The following is a 17,918-nucleotide window of genomic DNA, read 5'->3' on the forward strand; positions in this document are numbered from 1 at the left end:
AGGAGTCACCATAATGGTGACCAGCCATGCTGGTTAAGGGACAGGCCCTTTTCTGCGTGGTTATCCCCAATTTCAGGTAATTTTTTGCTCCCGTTTACCACTTGTTACAAGCACATGCTAAATCGGATTGGGAGGGTCTCTTGCAGATCACCGAGTGGGAGTCTGGCAGGTATCGGTCGGCACGGAATTATCTTCTAGAGCTGGGGAGCAGCCCCCCCCCACCCGTGGTGAAGGAAGCACTTGCCTGAAGTCTAAATTAGCCTCACCAATCCTGGAAATCTCCTCAGTAAAATCAGGCCTGGTGTTACTGCACATGGTCCATTTAGATGCAGGAACACAAGGCTGGACCAAATCTGCCTAAGTGGTGTCTCCCTGGGGTTGAGCGAACATCCTCCTAATGAGACACACTGTGTTGAAATAACCAGGCAGGGAAGGTGGACATCAAGAGAGCTGAGGAACTAGGTGGCCAAAGATGGGAACTGGATGGCTAATGAACTGTGGGGCTAGAGAAGGGGGCAAGGAGAAGATGAAGAAGGAGCAGTAGAGGTAGCACAGGAGGGTTGTTTGCGATGGGTGTGAGGGTTCAGGATGCAGAGAGCTTGGGGCTGGGAAGTGTTGATATTTGTGAGGGAGCCAAAAAGAAGGCAAGGTGAGGAAAGCGAGAGGGGAAGTTGAGACTTTACAGAGCTGCGGAGGCTAGAGAGTCTAATAATGCAGACACACCCGTTAGTATTCCCCTTTTATTAGTGAATGTGCAAATATGAGATTTCACCTACTTCTAAGTGTGACCCCAGAGATGTGCATCTCAGATGCTTTTTTGATTTCTTAATTAGCCATTGTAATGTCGACCCACAGGAAGTCCTTCTTTTGTAACTCGTTGTAGACGCTGGAATTCTTCCTTTGAGCTTCTCTGTATATGCCATCTCTGCAATAAATCACTTTGTCCTGTTGAGTGGATATTACTTCACTTTTTCAGTCACATAATCTTTCAGACAAATGTTGTGAGCCTGTACACTGATTAGCTCACTCTCCCAACATGAAAAAATAAATTGTGATGTTTGAGAGAACTATGACAATTGCAAAGTGGGTATGTCTGGAATGTATGTAGTGAAATTTCATGTGTTTATTTCTTCTTAATTTACTGTTCATTTTGTGTCGAACATCTTCTCAAAAGTATTTAAATAAAAACAGCGGAGCAAAAATATCAAAAAACAAAAACGTGCAATAAATTGTTTTTAAGTTTTCAGTCAGTGGAATTCTTTCTAATTGCTTGTCACTTTTTATAGGGGTACGTTGCATTGCTAAGGGAGTACCGGCTTTTAAAGTGATAGCCTAAGGTGAAAGTAATAGTCTTCTTGCACGTGATTTAATTTGAATTATAGGTACTCCAAAAACACCAGATAAACATTCAGGGCCCTTTGGGACCAAGTTCACAGTACAAATCTTCCAGGCCAACATCCTTCAATTACTGCTTCTGCAAAAGCATGAATAAATAAATATATAGATCGAATAATCTTATGATCGACAGGAAAAAGCTTGTCTCCCCCACCTCCCCAAAAAAATTTATTTTCTGTGGTTGGTCAGGTCATCACAATATTGTCTTTTTCTACACAGTGGGAGGTTTTATTTGCTTGTTACCTGCAAGCACACCACTAGAAACGTGCCTTCCCTTTATACACTAAAATCACACTCTGGAATGTTCTTGCATTTTAAATGAATAAACCAAAACATTGCCTTCCATTCTATTTTCAGCAGCAGTCCTGTGCGTGACCAATATTGCTTTGTTGCCATTAGATTTCGCTGCCTTACAGGGAAAATTATTTTCCAACAGCCTTTCCCCATTCCTCTTCTTTCTACCTATATTCAGATTTTCAAGAATATGACCGTGTAAAGTTCTCGCTGATGGCCTTATTCGGCAGCAGTGCAGTCTGCAGCCATCTTTTCCCCACTTTCTTAGGTGCTACAAGCATCCATGGTGCTGTTTCCCTGGCAGTCTGATCATTTCCACCTTTCGCCCTGTTCAATGTCACTCCGAAATGATTGCACAGTTTGGTGGTCAGGTAATTTCTGTAGCACACATATAGCCCATGTCTCCTTCAGCTCGTTCCTTAGAATTCAAGACCTTTAAAATAACAAGTATTGGCAAAGGCAATAGGCCTCGCCTATTCAATATCAGACTTTGGCCCAGAGCAGGCGAGTGAAAGCCAGAAAATTGAGAAAGGACAAAGCGAAGTATTGGAAAAGAGTAAGAGAGGGAGAAAACTGGGATGAAAAAGGCTTGTAACTGTGAGATGGAGACCAGAAACGTAGCGTGGTGTACAACAACTGTGAGGTGGAATCAAGTCTAGGCAAGTCAGTGTGTGTGTGTGTGTGTGTGGTTGTGTGTGTGTGTATATGTGTATATATATATATATATATATATATATATATTCACAGAAAAAACCATAGGTTATAGACCATATATAGTTAGGAATTAGCATTTACAAAACCTTGAAAATTCACTGAAAAAACCATAGGTTATAGACCATATATAGTTAGGAAATAGCATTTAGAAAACCTTATTTTACTCACACAAAACCATTGAAATTCCATATATAGTTAGTTGCACTAACTATATATCGCGCACCTGCAATCCACTGCTGATGATGTCACATATTACATCATTCATGACATGGTCAGTGACATCACTGATGACATCACTGATGACATCTCAAATGACATCACTGATGACATCACTGACATCTCATTTGACATTACTGATCACATCACTGATGACATCATTCATGTGATGATACAATGAACCTCTTCAGACTCTAATATAACCTTAGATACACTCAGTGTAAACAGACACTCACAGACTGTCACTCATCCATGGAGTTACTCACACACCTAGTCAGTCTTGCAAAGAATCAATCACACCTCGATTTCCTCAACTATATAGTTATACACACCTTACTTATTGGAACATATAATAACACATATTTACTCTGTTATACAATCCCTGATACAAGTTCACAATAATCCATACAGCCACTCACACATTCACTGGCTCTTATGCACAGTTATTTATATATGTCAACTATCACATGTACTGTGTTTTACATATGTACTTACTTTGACATGTAGCACTGAGATATCCATTCACTCACCAATACACTCATGCACACAGTCAACCGCCCATACAGATGTTTCCACATGCACTTTTGAACCCATACATCTAGTGAATCAACTGCTCACACATCTATGCACAGAGTCATACACCTCCCAGACACCCACACACACACTCAGTCTCCCATACAAATACTTGGGCAACTAATCAATAACCCATATAGTTAGTCATATAGCTAATGATCAACACATGCATCAGATTACAAAACAACAGACACAATGATGCACAATTTAAAACAGTTTAGTCACTAACCCATGCACTCAGTGAGACACATTTAATCACTCACTTATACAGTCAGTCATGCACCTACTAAATCCTTCATCCAGACACTTATACATCCACTCATTCTTCAATATGTAAGACATATTTTAACTTTACAGAAGCATACAGTCACTGGATGTTGTCATCAGTGATGTCATCAGTGATGTCATTTGAGATGTCATCAGTGATGTCATCAGTGATGTCACTGACCATGTCATGAATGATGTAATATGTGACATCATCAGCAGTGGATTGCAGGTGCGCGATATATAGTTAGTGCAACTAACTATATATGGAATTTCAATGGTTTTGTGTGAGTAAAATAAGGTTTTCTAAATGCTATTTCCTAACTATATATGGTCTATAACCTATGGTTTTTTCAGTGAATTTTCAAGGTTTTGTAAATGCTAATTCCTAACTATATATGGTCTATAACCTATGGTTTTTTCTGTGAATTTCATTGGTTTTTTAACAGCTAATATCTGTAGCTGTAAAATTTATTCTTCTTTAAATCCAAAAATATATTTTATATGTTTATGAATAATTTTTTTTTAAAATATTTTTTTTTCTTCGTTCCCGCTTCGCGAATCGGGAAGCTTCCCGTTAGCTGACCTTGATGCCGCGAAATAGACCGCGAGCCGGTAAACGTTTCTTTACCGCAAGTGCCGCGTTAGAAAACAACATCGTGACGCCTCCCGTCCGCATGACGTTCCACGTTGTCGCTTGATACGTCATATGACGTGCTACGTTAGCAAACTGGTACGCGAAGCGAGTGCCAAAGCGCAGGTTTCTGGAAGCAAACCGGGAGGCCCTGCAAAGCGCTTAACGTAAACACAGCAAGTCATGTGACTTGGTAATAACACTTTTCATTGGTTCATTTCACTTTTGGTTTCCTAATGATGTAATACTAGGTCATATAATCTAAAATGAACACTTTTGATTGGTTGAGAACTCTTGTTTTTCCCAAATGATGAAAATCCCTCCTTCTTTCCTCACTCTGACTTTCATCATTGTGAGAGAAAGACCCTTTGTGATCACTGAGCAATGGCTTCTTTAGTAGCTTCAGCTGGTGCTTCCCCACCACCTCCACCACATCCAAGGAAGAGTGGACCACCTGCTCAAGTTGTAATTCAACAAGAAGAAGAAGAAGAGGAACAGGAGGACGAGCACGAAGAGAGGCAGTTTTTGCCTGAGCAGCCCAAGACGTCTCACCGGAAAGAAAACTTCATTTGGCAATTTTTTAAAATTCCCAAAGGTCAGAAAAAAGTAAATGCAAGATACGTAACTTGCCTTATATGTCAAGATAGACTGTCCAGAGGGACCGACAAAAAATACAGTTTCGGAAACTACACAATGCATCGCCATATGACTAGGTGGCATCCTAACAACTACAGTGCTGCACAGTTTCGGAACGACCTAGATAATCTCCCTATTATGGCCAGAAGATCTGTTGTACCGGAAGTAACGGGACCAGAGGGCAGGGAGATGGTGCCAAATATACAAATGAGATTTGGTGAAGTAAAACACACCTGCGTATTTTGCGATGGATTCATTTCCTACGGAGAAAGAAGCATCACTCTGATCAACAGAGCTATTGACTATCATATGCAAGTTTGTCCGAAACGCCCAAAATAATAAATACTTCTTTTTTTTGTTTTGTTGCTCCTGTTGAGCCCTTTACAATGAATCGTTTTCATTGCCCCCTCCAAGAAAAACCCAAAAAAATATAAAACTGTTCCGAAAAATTCAAAAACAGTAAAAAAATGTTCAGAAAAATAAAAAAAAAAGTTCTTTTCAGAACTACCTCCCCGTTATTAAAAAATTGGTACAATATTTGGAACTGTGCCAACCTCTATTTCTCTTAGTTCGCTTCCTAGTTCGCTCGCTGGTACGCGAACTGGAAGCGAACCAAAAACAGTAAGTATAAGGGAAGGAAACACACACTTATGTTAAAAGAAAGACAGCTATAGGGGAGTAAACTAGAGATACTATTACCCATAATCCACTACTGATGATGTCACATATTACATCATTCATGACATGCTCAGTGACATCATCAGCAGAGGATTGCGGGTTTTTTGGCAACATGCCTTATCCACGGTTTAATAACGCTGCCTTTTGCTTTATATAAGTTTTCAAATTGTATGAAATATATACCAATAGGTCTTTATGAACCTTTAGGTAGTGCTTTTGTTCATGAGGTCTGGTCGCTTCCATACACATACAGATGTTTCAAAAATGATCAAGAAGTTTATCTGAATGGAGAGGAATGCACTGAGACGCCAGATCATTCACTAATGTGTAGGCACATACAGTTACACGATTCATGCAACAAACACCGACCAAATATGGCTTGCGTGTTGCAAGGCACGCCAGTTCCTGCTATCATCCCCACGTTCAAGTTGTTGGAAAATGGTAGTTATTTGATGCTCAATAATGAAGATTGTTCTGAGTTAATTAAAAAGTATTCCTTTTATCGTAACAGTAAGTGAACGGGTTATTTGCTGCAGAAATGTTCTATTTCCTCCCACACATGAACATAGGGAGTTTTCAATCTGGCCACAAATACCAACCTTGGGACACGTTTCAACGGCATGACAAGAATAAGAGCTCTTTTGTCTCAGAGAGAGGTGGCCTTGAGTTCGGCCCGTGAAACTTTCGTACTTCACATAGCGAACACCCGTACACAGGTTTGCCTTTCAATTTCAGCAACATGTTTCCGACTATCTTTAACGCATCCTCCACAAAATCCCTGGCACACTTTTTTAAAGTTGTTACCAGTGGTCTCGTGACTTCATTTGAGAAAATCTTTGGAGTCATCCCTGCTCCCTTTCATTCCATTTTCTCCACTCTGGTTCGTGGATTGCATTTTTACTTGCATTACCAGCGGACGCTCTTGTGCTTTTTTACATTTTTAAATATGGATGTCCCTCCTATGCAACCTCCGACCCTGCAGCTGCTGACACTGTTCCGCAATCGCATGCTAGAATATTATGGCACAATGCCGTTGGCGATATTAAGCACGGCATATGGATTATCTTTTCGGTTCTCCTACTTCACCTGTGTCCAGCCTGTATTTCACTGCCTGACCTGTGATTTCGATTGGGCCATTGATTTGTGTCTCTGCGGACCGGTTTCTCCTGACGTCGACTTTAATCAGCTGATGACTCCTATCATTACTCACGAGTTGATTTGTCCTGGCGAAAGGATTATGGCTGTGGCATTGATGCATGGACTACTTGGTCCCTGGAATTTACTGGCGGCAGCACAGTCTTTCTTGGAACACAGCTTTCTTGAAAACCCACCGAGCTGTCCTCTGATGGTGATAGAGGATCCGGTGCTGGGAGAGCACGTATGTTCTTTTCCGCTTTTAAATTGGATGGCTGAACTGTTTTCGGATGAAGACGGTGACTTCCTATTGGAGGCTGTTGCAGCTTATTTTGCATACACAGTTATGTCATAGACCTTTTTCATGTTTGATATGCTGAGTACTAGCATTTCATTGACAATTCATTGACTTATTTGTCAAGTTTTTATTATTTACCTTGCCTATTGGCTTAAGACTCGATAAAGTACTTGGCTGTTTTATTTTTCTTTAGCATTGAATTTTCCTAGTTTTTAATGCTTTACCTTGCGGACCGTCCACATATAAACTTGCAATCTGCTCTCATGAGATGGCACTTCTATTATCTTATTCAGTTCGTTTCCGGATCATGAGGAGGTGTCATCTAGGTCCTGGATATCTTTACACCGTGTTAAGTTAGCATGGGCTCATTACCTGTTTAAACGCCATTTTTCCTTTTTTGCAACTTCTGCACACGACACTTAGTTGTTGCTTTAGCTTTCCACCTAGTAGTTCATCGTGGTTTACATGAGAATAATATGTTATTGGTCTACTATCTGCTTTACTTGTTAAACTATATCTGTACAGCGAGTGCTAAAGTTTCAAGAACAACACGATACAGAATTGTTATGAGGTCTGATCTCCACGACTTCATACTCATAACATAAGTGCAACTTCTGCCAATTCTGGGCATGAGGCGGGTTTTATATTGCTTTGCCGAACACACATACACAACAGTTGATGCGGTTCACATGAAGAGAGAGCTGGTGTATGCTGATGTGATTCCTTCAAATCTAAGACACTAAAGTATGGACACGCCCTAAACCAACACAAAGAGACCTTCTTAGCAAATAATATAATATGTGTATTAGGGAGGGTGAGATATAAGCAGCCGCGGGCCGTGGAGGGAGTTACGATGGGGCAGGGAGGCGGGGAGGGGGAGAAGCAGGGTGGAGCCCTCTCTACCTTGCCCCTCCCCCTCCCCGCCTCCCTGCCCCACCGTAACTCCCTCCACGGCCCGCGGCTGCTTATAAGTGTTGCTAACTCTTATTCATTTACAGCATGTTAACATACTGTCACCATTCGCTTTTTATGTACTAGTAACTATGCTGGTAATTTTGCTACTGATAATATGTGTACTTGTATTCTCCACCCTGCTTCTCCCCGCCTCCCTGCCTCACCGTAACTCCCTCCACGGCCCGCGGCTGCTTATAAGTGTTGCTAACTCTTATTCATTTACAGCATGTTAACATACTATCACCATTCACTTTTTATGTACTAGTAACTATGCTGGTAATTTTGCTACTGATAATATGTGTACTTTTATTATCTAAGGTACTACGCCTGAGAAGACGGCATTAGTAAATAAACATTTCAAATACACATGTGTTCTTCTTAACTCCATGTTCTGGTTTCTAAGAAATATATAACGACCGACTGTTCATGAGTTCCACGTATCCTGAGGTACTATAAGTTCATATTCTGGATTGTCTAAACATTGAGAGTTTGTTATATCCAATGTGACACTGTACCTAGCTTGCTAAATAGTTTTTGATTACTAACGTGAGTTTTGGGACACCCTAATTCGCCGAGGTTCCAATCCTCTGTCCACAGTTCTGTGTGAAAACAGAAACCCTGCGACAGGGGCACCCCCGACCCTTGCTGGAGCTTCATCACACTTGCGATACAACTCCAGCAATGCGCCACCTTTACGGCACAGATACATCACGCATCTGTGCTGTTTTTGCCCCATGATGCGCCGCATTGTAAATGCAGCACACCATAGGTGACGGAACAGCGGCACAGAATGACTAACACATCCCTGGTGATGCGCCAGTCATCATAAATCTATCCCTATGCTTCTTATCTTGTTAGAGATGAACCGCCATATGTATCATCAAAGTTATTTGCATTTCCTAAATAGCGAACTTTAAGGAATAAATAGCGATTCTTTACCATTCCTAGTTTGCGATGAGCTATTTGCTAATTAGCCGAATGTAGCCCAATGAAGCCCAATGTAGCCCAATGTAGCCCAAAGATGGCCGCCAGACACACAAAAAAACAAATGTAGCCCAAATATCAGCCAGATGTAGCCCAACTATAGCCCAGTGACAGAATGACCAATCAGCTTCGCAAACCTCCGTTACGCGAAGCGGAGCGCTGTTACAGATATATATCTTTTTTTGAACGTTAATTTCTCAAAATCCACTGGAGCACATATATTGAGACCTAGCAAAGGCACATCGGGCTACCAGTCCCTAATATTTTGCCAAGTTTCGTGCAAATCCATTCAGCCGTTCAATTATTATTTTTATTATTTTTTTTTGCCCCGCGGGGCCCTTTTAAAACCTCCACATCAAACCTAGGGGGTCAGCGAGGATCTACTATGCCCCCTTATAGTTATTTCCCCCTTTGTTTTGACCTCCTCTTGTCTCTCGATCCTACCGAGAGACAAGATGGCGGCCGCTACGGACTGTTTGGAATGTTGACAGACGCCGGAGAACCAATCAGCTTCGCTTCACAAAGCTCCGTTGCGCGAAAAGTCCGCGAACCAGAGCGCTAACCGGTCCGCTGTTACAGATATATATCTTTTTTTAAACGTTAATTTCTCAAAATCCACTGGAGCACATATATTGAGACCTACAAAAGGCACATCGGGCTACCAGTCCCTACAATTTTGCCAAGTTTCGTGCAAATCCATTCAGCCGTTCGGGCTAAAAGTGAGGCCAACCGCCCTATGGAAAACTCAATGTTAAAAACACGTTTTGGGACCCCCCTTTTTTCTCGGCCCCCACTGGACGAACCCCCCCCAAATTTTCAAGGGCTGCTCAGAAACAAAATGTGCCATTTTCCTGAAAATTTCAGCCGATTCCGTCCACAAACGCCAAAGTTATTAGACATAGAATTTTCAAAAAACCCATAGAGAAAAAATCCTAACTATATATACCTACTGGCGACCGCCAGTAGGTAATATATATATATATATATATATATATATATATATATATATATATATATATATATATATATATATATATATATATATATATATATATATATATATATATATATATATATATATATATATATATATATATATATATATATATATATATATATACATTTTTATTTTTAAAGCATACCTGGCATTGGATCCATGTTCGGCAACATTGGTATTTGGCAACCCCGGCGGTTGTCAACAGGCTCATAAAACAGTGCCCTGGCTTTAGCAGAAGCTTTGTGTTTTAACTGTTTTTGGAATATGTGAAGTTGCAACGCAGCCTTTACAACGTATGCCTTTACAATCCGGTGATTACAACGACCGCCTTGTTACCACGCGTACATTACATCGCAAGTCGTATCAACGACTTGCTGTAGGGGGTGCGCTGGACTTAGGAATAGTATTAATTACTATTCGTACTCCAGTTTGTGCAACAGCATGGAAGGTGTTGGATTTAACATCCATTATATTCCCTGGTGTTGCACGCCCCTACAGCAAGTCGTTGATACGACTTGCGATGTAATGGCATGCGTGGTAACGCGGTGGTTGTAAAAATACCACCTTGTGTTTACAGCGTTTTTTGTTACCCCAAACCACACATCTGTGTTTCACTATCCATAATAGCTCATATTCTAGTTAACAACCCCGTTCCCTTAGTACTTGCAGCTCTGGGTGCTTTGTATTTCTCAGCCTTAGAATTTTGGAGTGGAAAAGGAGCTATTAATGATAGTTTTCTTTCCTTTCAGAAATATCGAAAATATAACCAAGGATATTTCCTAAAGACAGAGAAGCTCAAGTCTGATTACCACTTATGTTGGATTTATCTTAATTCCTCAGATTTTTTTTTATAACTTTCCTAATATTAAAGATGACTGCCCCAAAGGAAAAAGAAATAAAACTTATCTGTTTCTTTTAACTAAAAAACATTTTATCGTTTGTTTGGCAGACGATGGAGGGAGGAGGCTCGTATCGAGGAACCTTGAAGGACACGGTTGGTGGTGGTTGCTTAAACGAGGGGATGACTCCTTCAACACCACCAAGAAACCATGAAGAGGAGCAGAAGGCAAAGGCTCTCCGAGGCAGGAAGTGAGTATGGTGCTACAAACTTGTTAAATAATACTGTGCAACCTTCATTAACCCATGATATGTAAAACATCGTATGTTTTTCCATCCCTGTCAAGAAAACCTTATTCAGTGGTTATTAGCCAAAGACATTTCGGGTCTTGGCAGTATTAGTGGCACAGGCAAGTTCACTCCCATGTTGTTGAATGTTGTGAGACTTTTTGGGTCAGTATTTGACAACAAACAATAGTGCCTCCTTTATCCACCGACTCAAAAACTTACTGCCCAAATAAATTATTCCTCCAACAGAAGACACTGCCAGACTTGAGTCTTGTGCAAGTATGGCATGAATTTGAGCCTCATCCAATCTTAAGTGGCACCTTCCATGATACACACCTACTCTGTATTTGTGTATGAACTATTGTAAGCTGCGGTTTCTGAAGTGCAGCAAGGAGGGTATAAACCATCCACTGAAGGAGGTTGGAAACAAACCTCATTAGATGTGATGAAGCCTTCTGCTTGCAAACCGGGATTGGTAATGCAGGAAAGGTTAAAGGAAACTCTTCAAGCATTAAATTAACATTCTAGGTTCTATCTTATTTTCATAATCATTGGATGCTATGTCTGAGCATTAGATATTTTGCCCATCAAAATGTTTGACAGAATTAACATTCCGTTATCGGTTTCTTTAATTTTACTATTTTCAGGTGTTTGTAAAATTTATACTATATGAAATTTGTTAGTTTCAAGTTTCACTATAAATAGGGGACAAGTCCTCTGTTGTGAGAAGGGTGTTTATGTTGATATTCTGTTGAGTTGGGTGTCATGCTTTTCCAGAGTGCTTCCTGGAGGTAGAGTGAACTTTCCTAGAGTGGTTATGTCAATATATGATGGCAGACCAATCACAGAATCTGCTTTTATGGGTAACAGTTGTCTGGCTTGTTACTAAACCACACATTCACATTCCTTCATAAGAGCTTAAAGAAAAACCCCAAGCTTGACCCTTTGTTTGACAATGTTTGTTTCTTTTCCTAAATCACATCAAAACATCTGTTGCATGATCTTTTCACACTGGTTTTCAAGGTGCTGAATCCTCTCTGTTTTAACACGGTCTCAGACAAAGTATTATAAAGGCGATCTCATCTTGTACCAAGGGGAGGTGCTCACATGAATTGCGTTGAGGTATTCTTTACCAGTAACCAAAGTCAAATCCAGCCAGTTCTGAGTTAATACATATAGATAATCACTAAGATAATAGTGAGAACATTTATCCTTAAACTAAGGTGGCCTTGCATCTTGTTGAAAGAAATAAAATCTTCTCCAGTATTGGATCTTTCATAACTTCACATGCTTGAATCATTCCCTGTCGTCTAAGTGGGAGCCCCTTGGTAGCATAATAAAGCAGTACATAACATTATCATAGGGCATAATGGTAATGAACAATCACTTTAATAGCTTATCCATATCCTTTAAAAAAAAAAAGAACCAAACTCGACAATCAGGCGACAGCACCTTCTAGAACACTCAACAGAGGCAGAGTCCCTCAGATTTTCTACAGCACATCAAGTGAAGGTAGTCTTTCTGAGCGCATTCATTTTTTTTTCTTCAAACCTATTATAAAATGTATCTTCTTCTACTACTGTCTGAGTCATCTAAGAAAGGGCTTTTCAAACCCTATACTACATGTGCGAAGAAAATACTTCATGCTGAAAACCCCCACAAGGACTGTATTTACTGTCTCTACCCTCAGCATAAGGTACAATACTAAAATATGTTGCACCTATTCAACTAAAACCTTAGTGGATAGGGAGGGAAGGCTACTTATCTGGCTTAAAAAAGCTCAATCTAAAAGATCTTCTAGTTTTGAGGAAGACAGTGACACCTCTTCAGTGTTTTAGAGAAGGTCACATAAGAGTGAAAGGTCAGTGATCAAGTGGCTGCAGAGGAGCCCAGGAAGGTCCTAAAAAGACTCACCATGAGTCTGTCAAGGACCGTTCTAATAAGGAGAAAATGGAAAACATTTCTTCAGAAACTGCCAGGTCTGAAATCTCTACACCTACTGTGAAGTCTTGAGTTAATCCTCCAAAGTTTTCCTCAGAACCGTTTACGACCAGGACTAAAACCACTTTGAAAATCTCCACAGCGATCACCTCACCATCAAGAGCACCATAGTCTGCGACAATAGTTACCACAGTGACATCAACGACTGCAACATCGACGTCTTTCATCTCTTCATCAGTGTCGATTCCATCAAAGGCTCCGCCGATGACACCATTGCAGCCATCAACGAGAGGGACATTTTCGTCGTTCAAGGTCACAAAACCGCCCCAGCAAATGGAAACTGCAACTACAGGCTTGATGATGTTGTCAACTCTAAAAGCTACAAAAACATCCCCCTTACCTGAACACACCTCTCGAAGCAAGGTTTCTCTTCTTCCCCTAAGTCACCTTCTGGACGTGGATGAGTCTGATGATCCCCCTGCACCCCCAATTCGGAGTGACAAATGCAAAAAGAACAATTGATGGACAGAACGCAGAACAATGTCATACTTTCACCCCAGTACAAAGATCTGGGCCTAAATCCATAGTTTCTTTTGCTCACCATGCCATTCCAGTTTGGACCCAGCCATATACAAATCAGTCTTGACCCTGCGCCCAATGGAAACAGTCCAGCCCGAACTGCCAAGCCAGGTCCTCCCTGGATTGGAAACCAGCATCCTAGGACAGGTTTCGGGCTTTCAGCCCTCATCAGCCAGGATAGCTTGACTCCAGTGGCAGAGAGAGCACGGGACCCACGTCTGGGCATATCCGTCCCACTCGGGGTGACAAATGCAAAAAGGACAATAGATGAACAGAATGGAGAACAATGTTATATATTCACCCCAGTTCAGAGATCTTGGCCAAAATCCATTGTTTTCTTGCTCCCATGCCATTCCAGTTGGGACCAAGCCATATGCATATCAATCTTGATCCTGCGCCCAATGGGAACAGTCGAGCCCGAACTGCCCCGAATTCGGGGCAGCCAACAGCTCATCTGAGCTCCACATAAAGTATCAAGACGAGGAGGATTAGCAAGAGCACTATTATCAGGAGTACTAAAACCCACAGCAGACAAAATATACAGAAAGACCCAGGCATTATGGAGAACATTTCCTGCTTCACTCTTCCAAGATTTTCAGGGGATGTTAAGACTACTATAAAAGGTTTCCATGACTCCCAAGGCCACCAACACCAGCACATTCCAGTGCTTCACCTCCGTCTCTGCCTCCCGAAACACCAAGGCCTATCACTCTACCCTTGACACCCAGGATGACTCCTGCATCAAACACCGCAGTGCCTCCTAGAGATGGTCCTATCTCATCAGACGATGACTGAGAGGTGCGTGAAATTCCAGACAATCCGCCCACAACAGATTGGATGACTATTTGATTCCCACTCCATCTCCTCCTGAGCTACAGTCTGTAGAGTCACCTCCAGATGCCATAGGTGGTTTACACAACTTGATGGACAGAGCGCCAGATTTCAACTCCCAGTATCAGTCGAACAGTCTTCTTTCTTGATGACTCTAAGGAGCCTACAAAGAAACCGTTACGAGTCATCCTGATTGTTGATTGCATATGAGAAGTCCTAAAGATTATGGGGAACCCTACATAGTCACAGCTGTCGTACTGCACATAGACAAAAAGAGTCCCCTGCCAGACTCTCCAGCAGCTCCATTCTAAAAACTCCTCTATGCCTGTCTGCTCCACCATAAGAGGGCAGGCGCCTAGACAATGTAGGCAAAAGAATTTCCACTATGTCTGCCATCAGTTAGTGCTGCCAATTCAATACGACAGGCAAATGTGGTCTGATATAAGTACTCTCAAATACCTGGTGCCAGAGGACAAACTATCGAAGGCAAAGAATATCCTACAGGAAGGGAAAAAACATCCTCGGAGATAATTGATTGCGCTATGGACATATCTTCAACTGGGTTTCGGCAGCTGGCAGGAGCTGCGGTTTTAAAGCAACGATGTTGGCTGAAAGCAGCATCTTTCTGGCCTGTGGCACAGTGTAAATTTTTGGATATGTCCTGTGACAGAGAAGCCCTCTTCGGTAAACACATGGATGATGCCGTACAGGCCATCAAGGCAGGCACCGACACTGTGGAATCATTGGGCACACTGCTGTTTAGGAAAGTGCCATTTCGGGGAGCATGTGGAAGAGGTTTTACTTCATTTAGAGGAGAATATCAATGCTTACAGCAGTATCAGCCCAACCACCAGCAGAGCCTTTAATTATCAAGGGCCCAAAAGAAAGCAGACCACCCAGGATTTAGAAACCAGTCGCAAACAGGGACCTCCCTCAGGTACCGGTTACTCTCAATACTTCGCAATCTCTGGTTGTAAACGTTTCCAAATCTCACACCAATGGAGACCGCATCAGACAGATGGGTAGTGGACCTTATCACCTATGGTCATACCCTGGAATTTATCAAGAGGCTGCTAACCACTCCACCAAAGGCAGATCATCAACCTCATCTTCCCTTACTCAGGAAGGAAGCCCTTCAAAGAGCAATTGAAAGTTTCCCCTTCACCGAAAGTGGATGGGTTTCTACTCCCATTTTTTCCACATAAAGAAGACACATAAAGAAGATAGGATATTGGCAACCCATTCTGGATCTCCAAAAATTAAACAAATATCTATGAAAGCAATCCTTTTGCATGGTAATACTTCCAGACATCCTGCATCTCCTCAACCATGGAGACTACATGACAACCTTCAATTTACAGGACCCATGCTTTTACATCCCCATACACCCCAAACATTGCAAATTTCAACGTTTCACTGTAGCTGGCACCCATTAAAGTTCAAGGTCCTCATTTGGTCGCAAGTCAGCTCCCCATTTTCTTTACAAAATGTCCGACTCCTGTGGCACCTCTGAGGAAAGATGGCTATCAGGTATTCCCATACCTCGACGACTAGTTAATAAAAGCACCAATAGCCCCTCAAGCAACCAATGTCACAGAAGCTTGTCTAACATTGTTCCGCAGATTAGGCCTCACATTCAACCACCAAAATCAACTCTTCCTTCCCAGAGAATAACATTCCTCGGAGCAACTTTGGACACCATCGCCGACAAAGCCTTTCGATCCCAGGAAAGGCGATGAAGGCTCAAGGAACTAGCTCTCAAACTATTGAAAAAAAGTCAGTTTTGGTGCTTCTGTTCAAATTGCTCCTAGGTATGATGTCCTTGTCGATCAACCTGGTCCCTTTCACATGACTGAAAATGAGACCACTACAGGAAAAGCTAGACAAACCGCTTCAAACAGAAGGATAATTTGACAATCTGGTGAAGATGACACCAGCTTTGATGACTGCGCTAATTTGATGATCACAAACCAACCATATCTCAGAGGGCCTCACATTCCTACCGCAAATACCAGATTTCTTAGTAACCACGGATGCCTCCTTCAGGGGTTGGAGTGGTCCTCAATAAGGCCTACAAATCTGATGAAAGTGGTTTTCAGACCAGAAGAGCATGCACATCAGTCCCCTGGACCGCAAAGCCACCTATCTAACTCTCCGAGCTTTCCTGCGAAGGATAGTAGGGTCAACCGTGTTAGTTCAGACAGACCATACTACCAGCATGCACTATGTAAACTAGCAAAGAGACACAAGATCACTAGCTCTTTCCAGGGAAGCTCAGGAAATCTGGAGCTGCATAATGACACACAGGATAAATCTTCCCGGAACAAGCAATCTCTTAGCTGAGATGCTAAGCAGAATTTGGAACAGCTGTCACGAGTGGAAGCTAGATCAGTTTGCACTGAACAAGATCTTCTCTCTGTGGACCAAGCCGGCGCTAGACTTCTTTGCAACGAGCGAAAATCACAAATGCCAGTTCTATGCAAGTTGACATCGACATCCAGGGTCGTGGGGAAATGCGCTTTTAATCAGGTGGGTTCGGGTGACACTGCCCACGCGGCTCCGCCGGAGCCGCAGGCATCACGGCTTGCTTCATAACCGCCGGTCCCTGGGCAGAACGCGTCGCCAGAGGAAATCGAGGCCTTCCTCATGGCCATGAGGTTGCTCACTGCTCAGTCGGGTTCCGCAGCACCTTCGGGCCCAGTGGCCCCGACTGGGAGCTCAAGCGGGCCGGGTGCTTCAGGCCCCGGCGCCGTCGGGTGCCTCGGTCCCGACGCCGCAAGGCCCCCACGATCCGGTTCTGGATCCGGGTCGCCGCTGGTCGACCTTACGACCCCGCCAGCGTTAACCCCTAGGGTGTCACCCCCGGCGCCGTCCCTGCACGACGCTGTCCCTAGTCCAACCCTCGGTCCGGATCCGGCGCCGGAGCGGCGTCGCTTGACGCAACATTCGGCGCCGGCCGAAGAGGAATTCTTCGAGGATCTGGGTCAATCCTTTATCCCTGAATTTCAGGACATGGATAACGAGGGTGACTGGGGGGGTCTGACGACCCCCTGGCACGTGATTGCCAGTCATTTCAGGACTGGACACAGGAACTAGGGGAAGCCAGTGGCCTGGATACCTCCCCAGACATTGGTTTTGTCTCCCCTCCTACCATGGCTACAGAGGAGGGGGCTGTTTATAGTGTGGTGCTGATCAGGGCAGCCAAGGCCTTGGCTCTTGAGCTCCCCGTCGCAACGGTGAGGTCTAACATCCTCACGGAGGTCCTTAAACCGCAGGTAAGCTCCCCAGAGCCTCTACTGCCTTTTAATGAGGCTCTCACGGACGTTCTGTTGGGCTCCTGCTCCAGGCCCACTACAGGTCCCCCTGTAGATGGGAACGTCGCAGGGCGCCACCGCCCTGCCCCGGCGACCCTTGTCCACCCACCCCACTCCCGAGAGCCTGGTTATCCAGGCCTCTACTTCCCAGTCCGCATTCCCAACTGCGCCTCCAGATCGGGAATCCAAGAGGTATGAACAATTCGGCAAGAAGATGTTCTCCTCCCTTAGTTTGGGATTGCGGTCTGTTAACACCGCGTGCCTCTTGAACCGTTACACCCACTCTCTGTGGGATACGGTCGCGGAAGTGCTGCCTGAGTGCCCGGAGGGGTCCCGGGTGAAACCTGCTCAAGCCCT

The 17,918-nt window shown here is 43.2% G+C and overlaps 1 protein-coding gene across 12 annotated transcripts in view; it reads left to right on the forward strand.

Moving 5' to 3' along the window:
• KALRN (kalirin RhoGEF kinase) overlaps positions 1-17,918 on the forward strand; it is a 1,598,314-nt gene that overhangs the window by 1,353,842 nt on the left and 226,554 nt on the right. For all 12 annotated transcript variants that reach the window (XM_078682047.1, XM_078682045.1, XM_078682043.1 and 9 more), the window contains one exon: positions 10,721-10,860. In XM_078682047.1, coding sequence (XP_078538173.1) covers positions 10,721-10,860 — 140 coding nt within the window. The remainder of the gene's footprint in view (positions 1-10,720; positions 10,861-17,918) is intronic.

The sequence above is a fragment of the Lissotriton helveticus genome, chromosome 3_1 (genome assembly GCF_964261635.1).
Source record: "Lissotriton helveticus chromosome 3_1, aLisHel1.1, whole genome shotgun sequence".
NCBI lineage: Eukaryota > Metazoa > Chordata > Amphibia > Caudata > Salamandridae > Lissotriton > Lissotriton helveticus.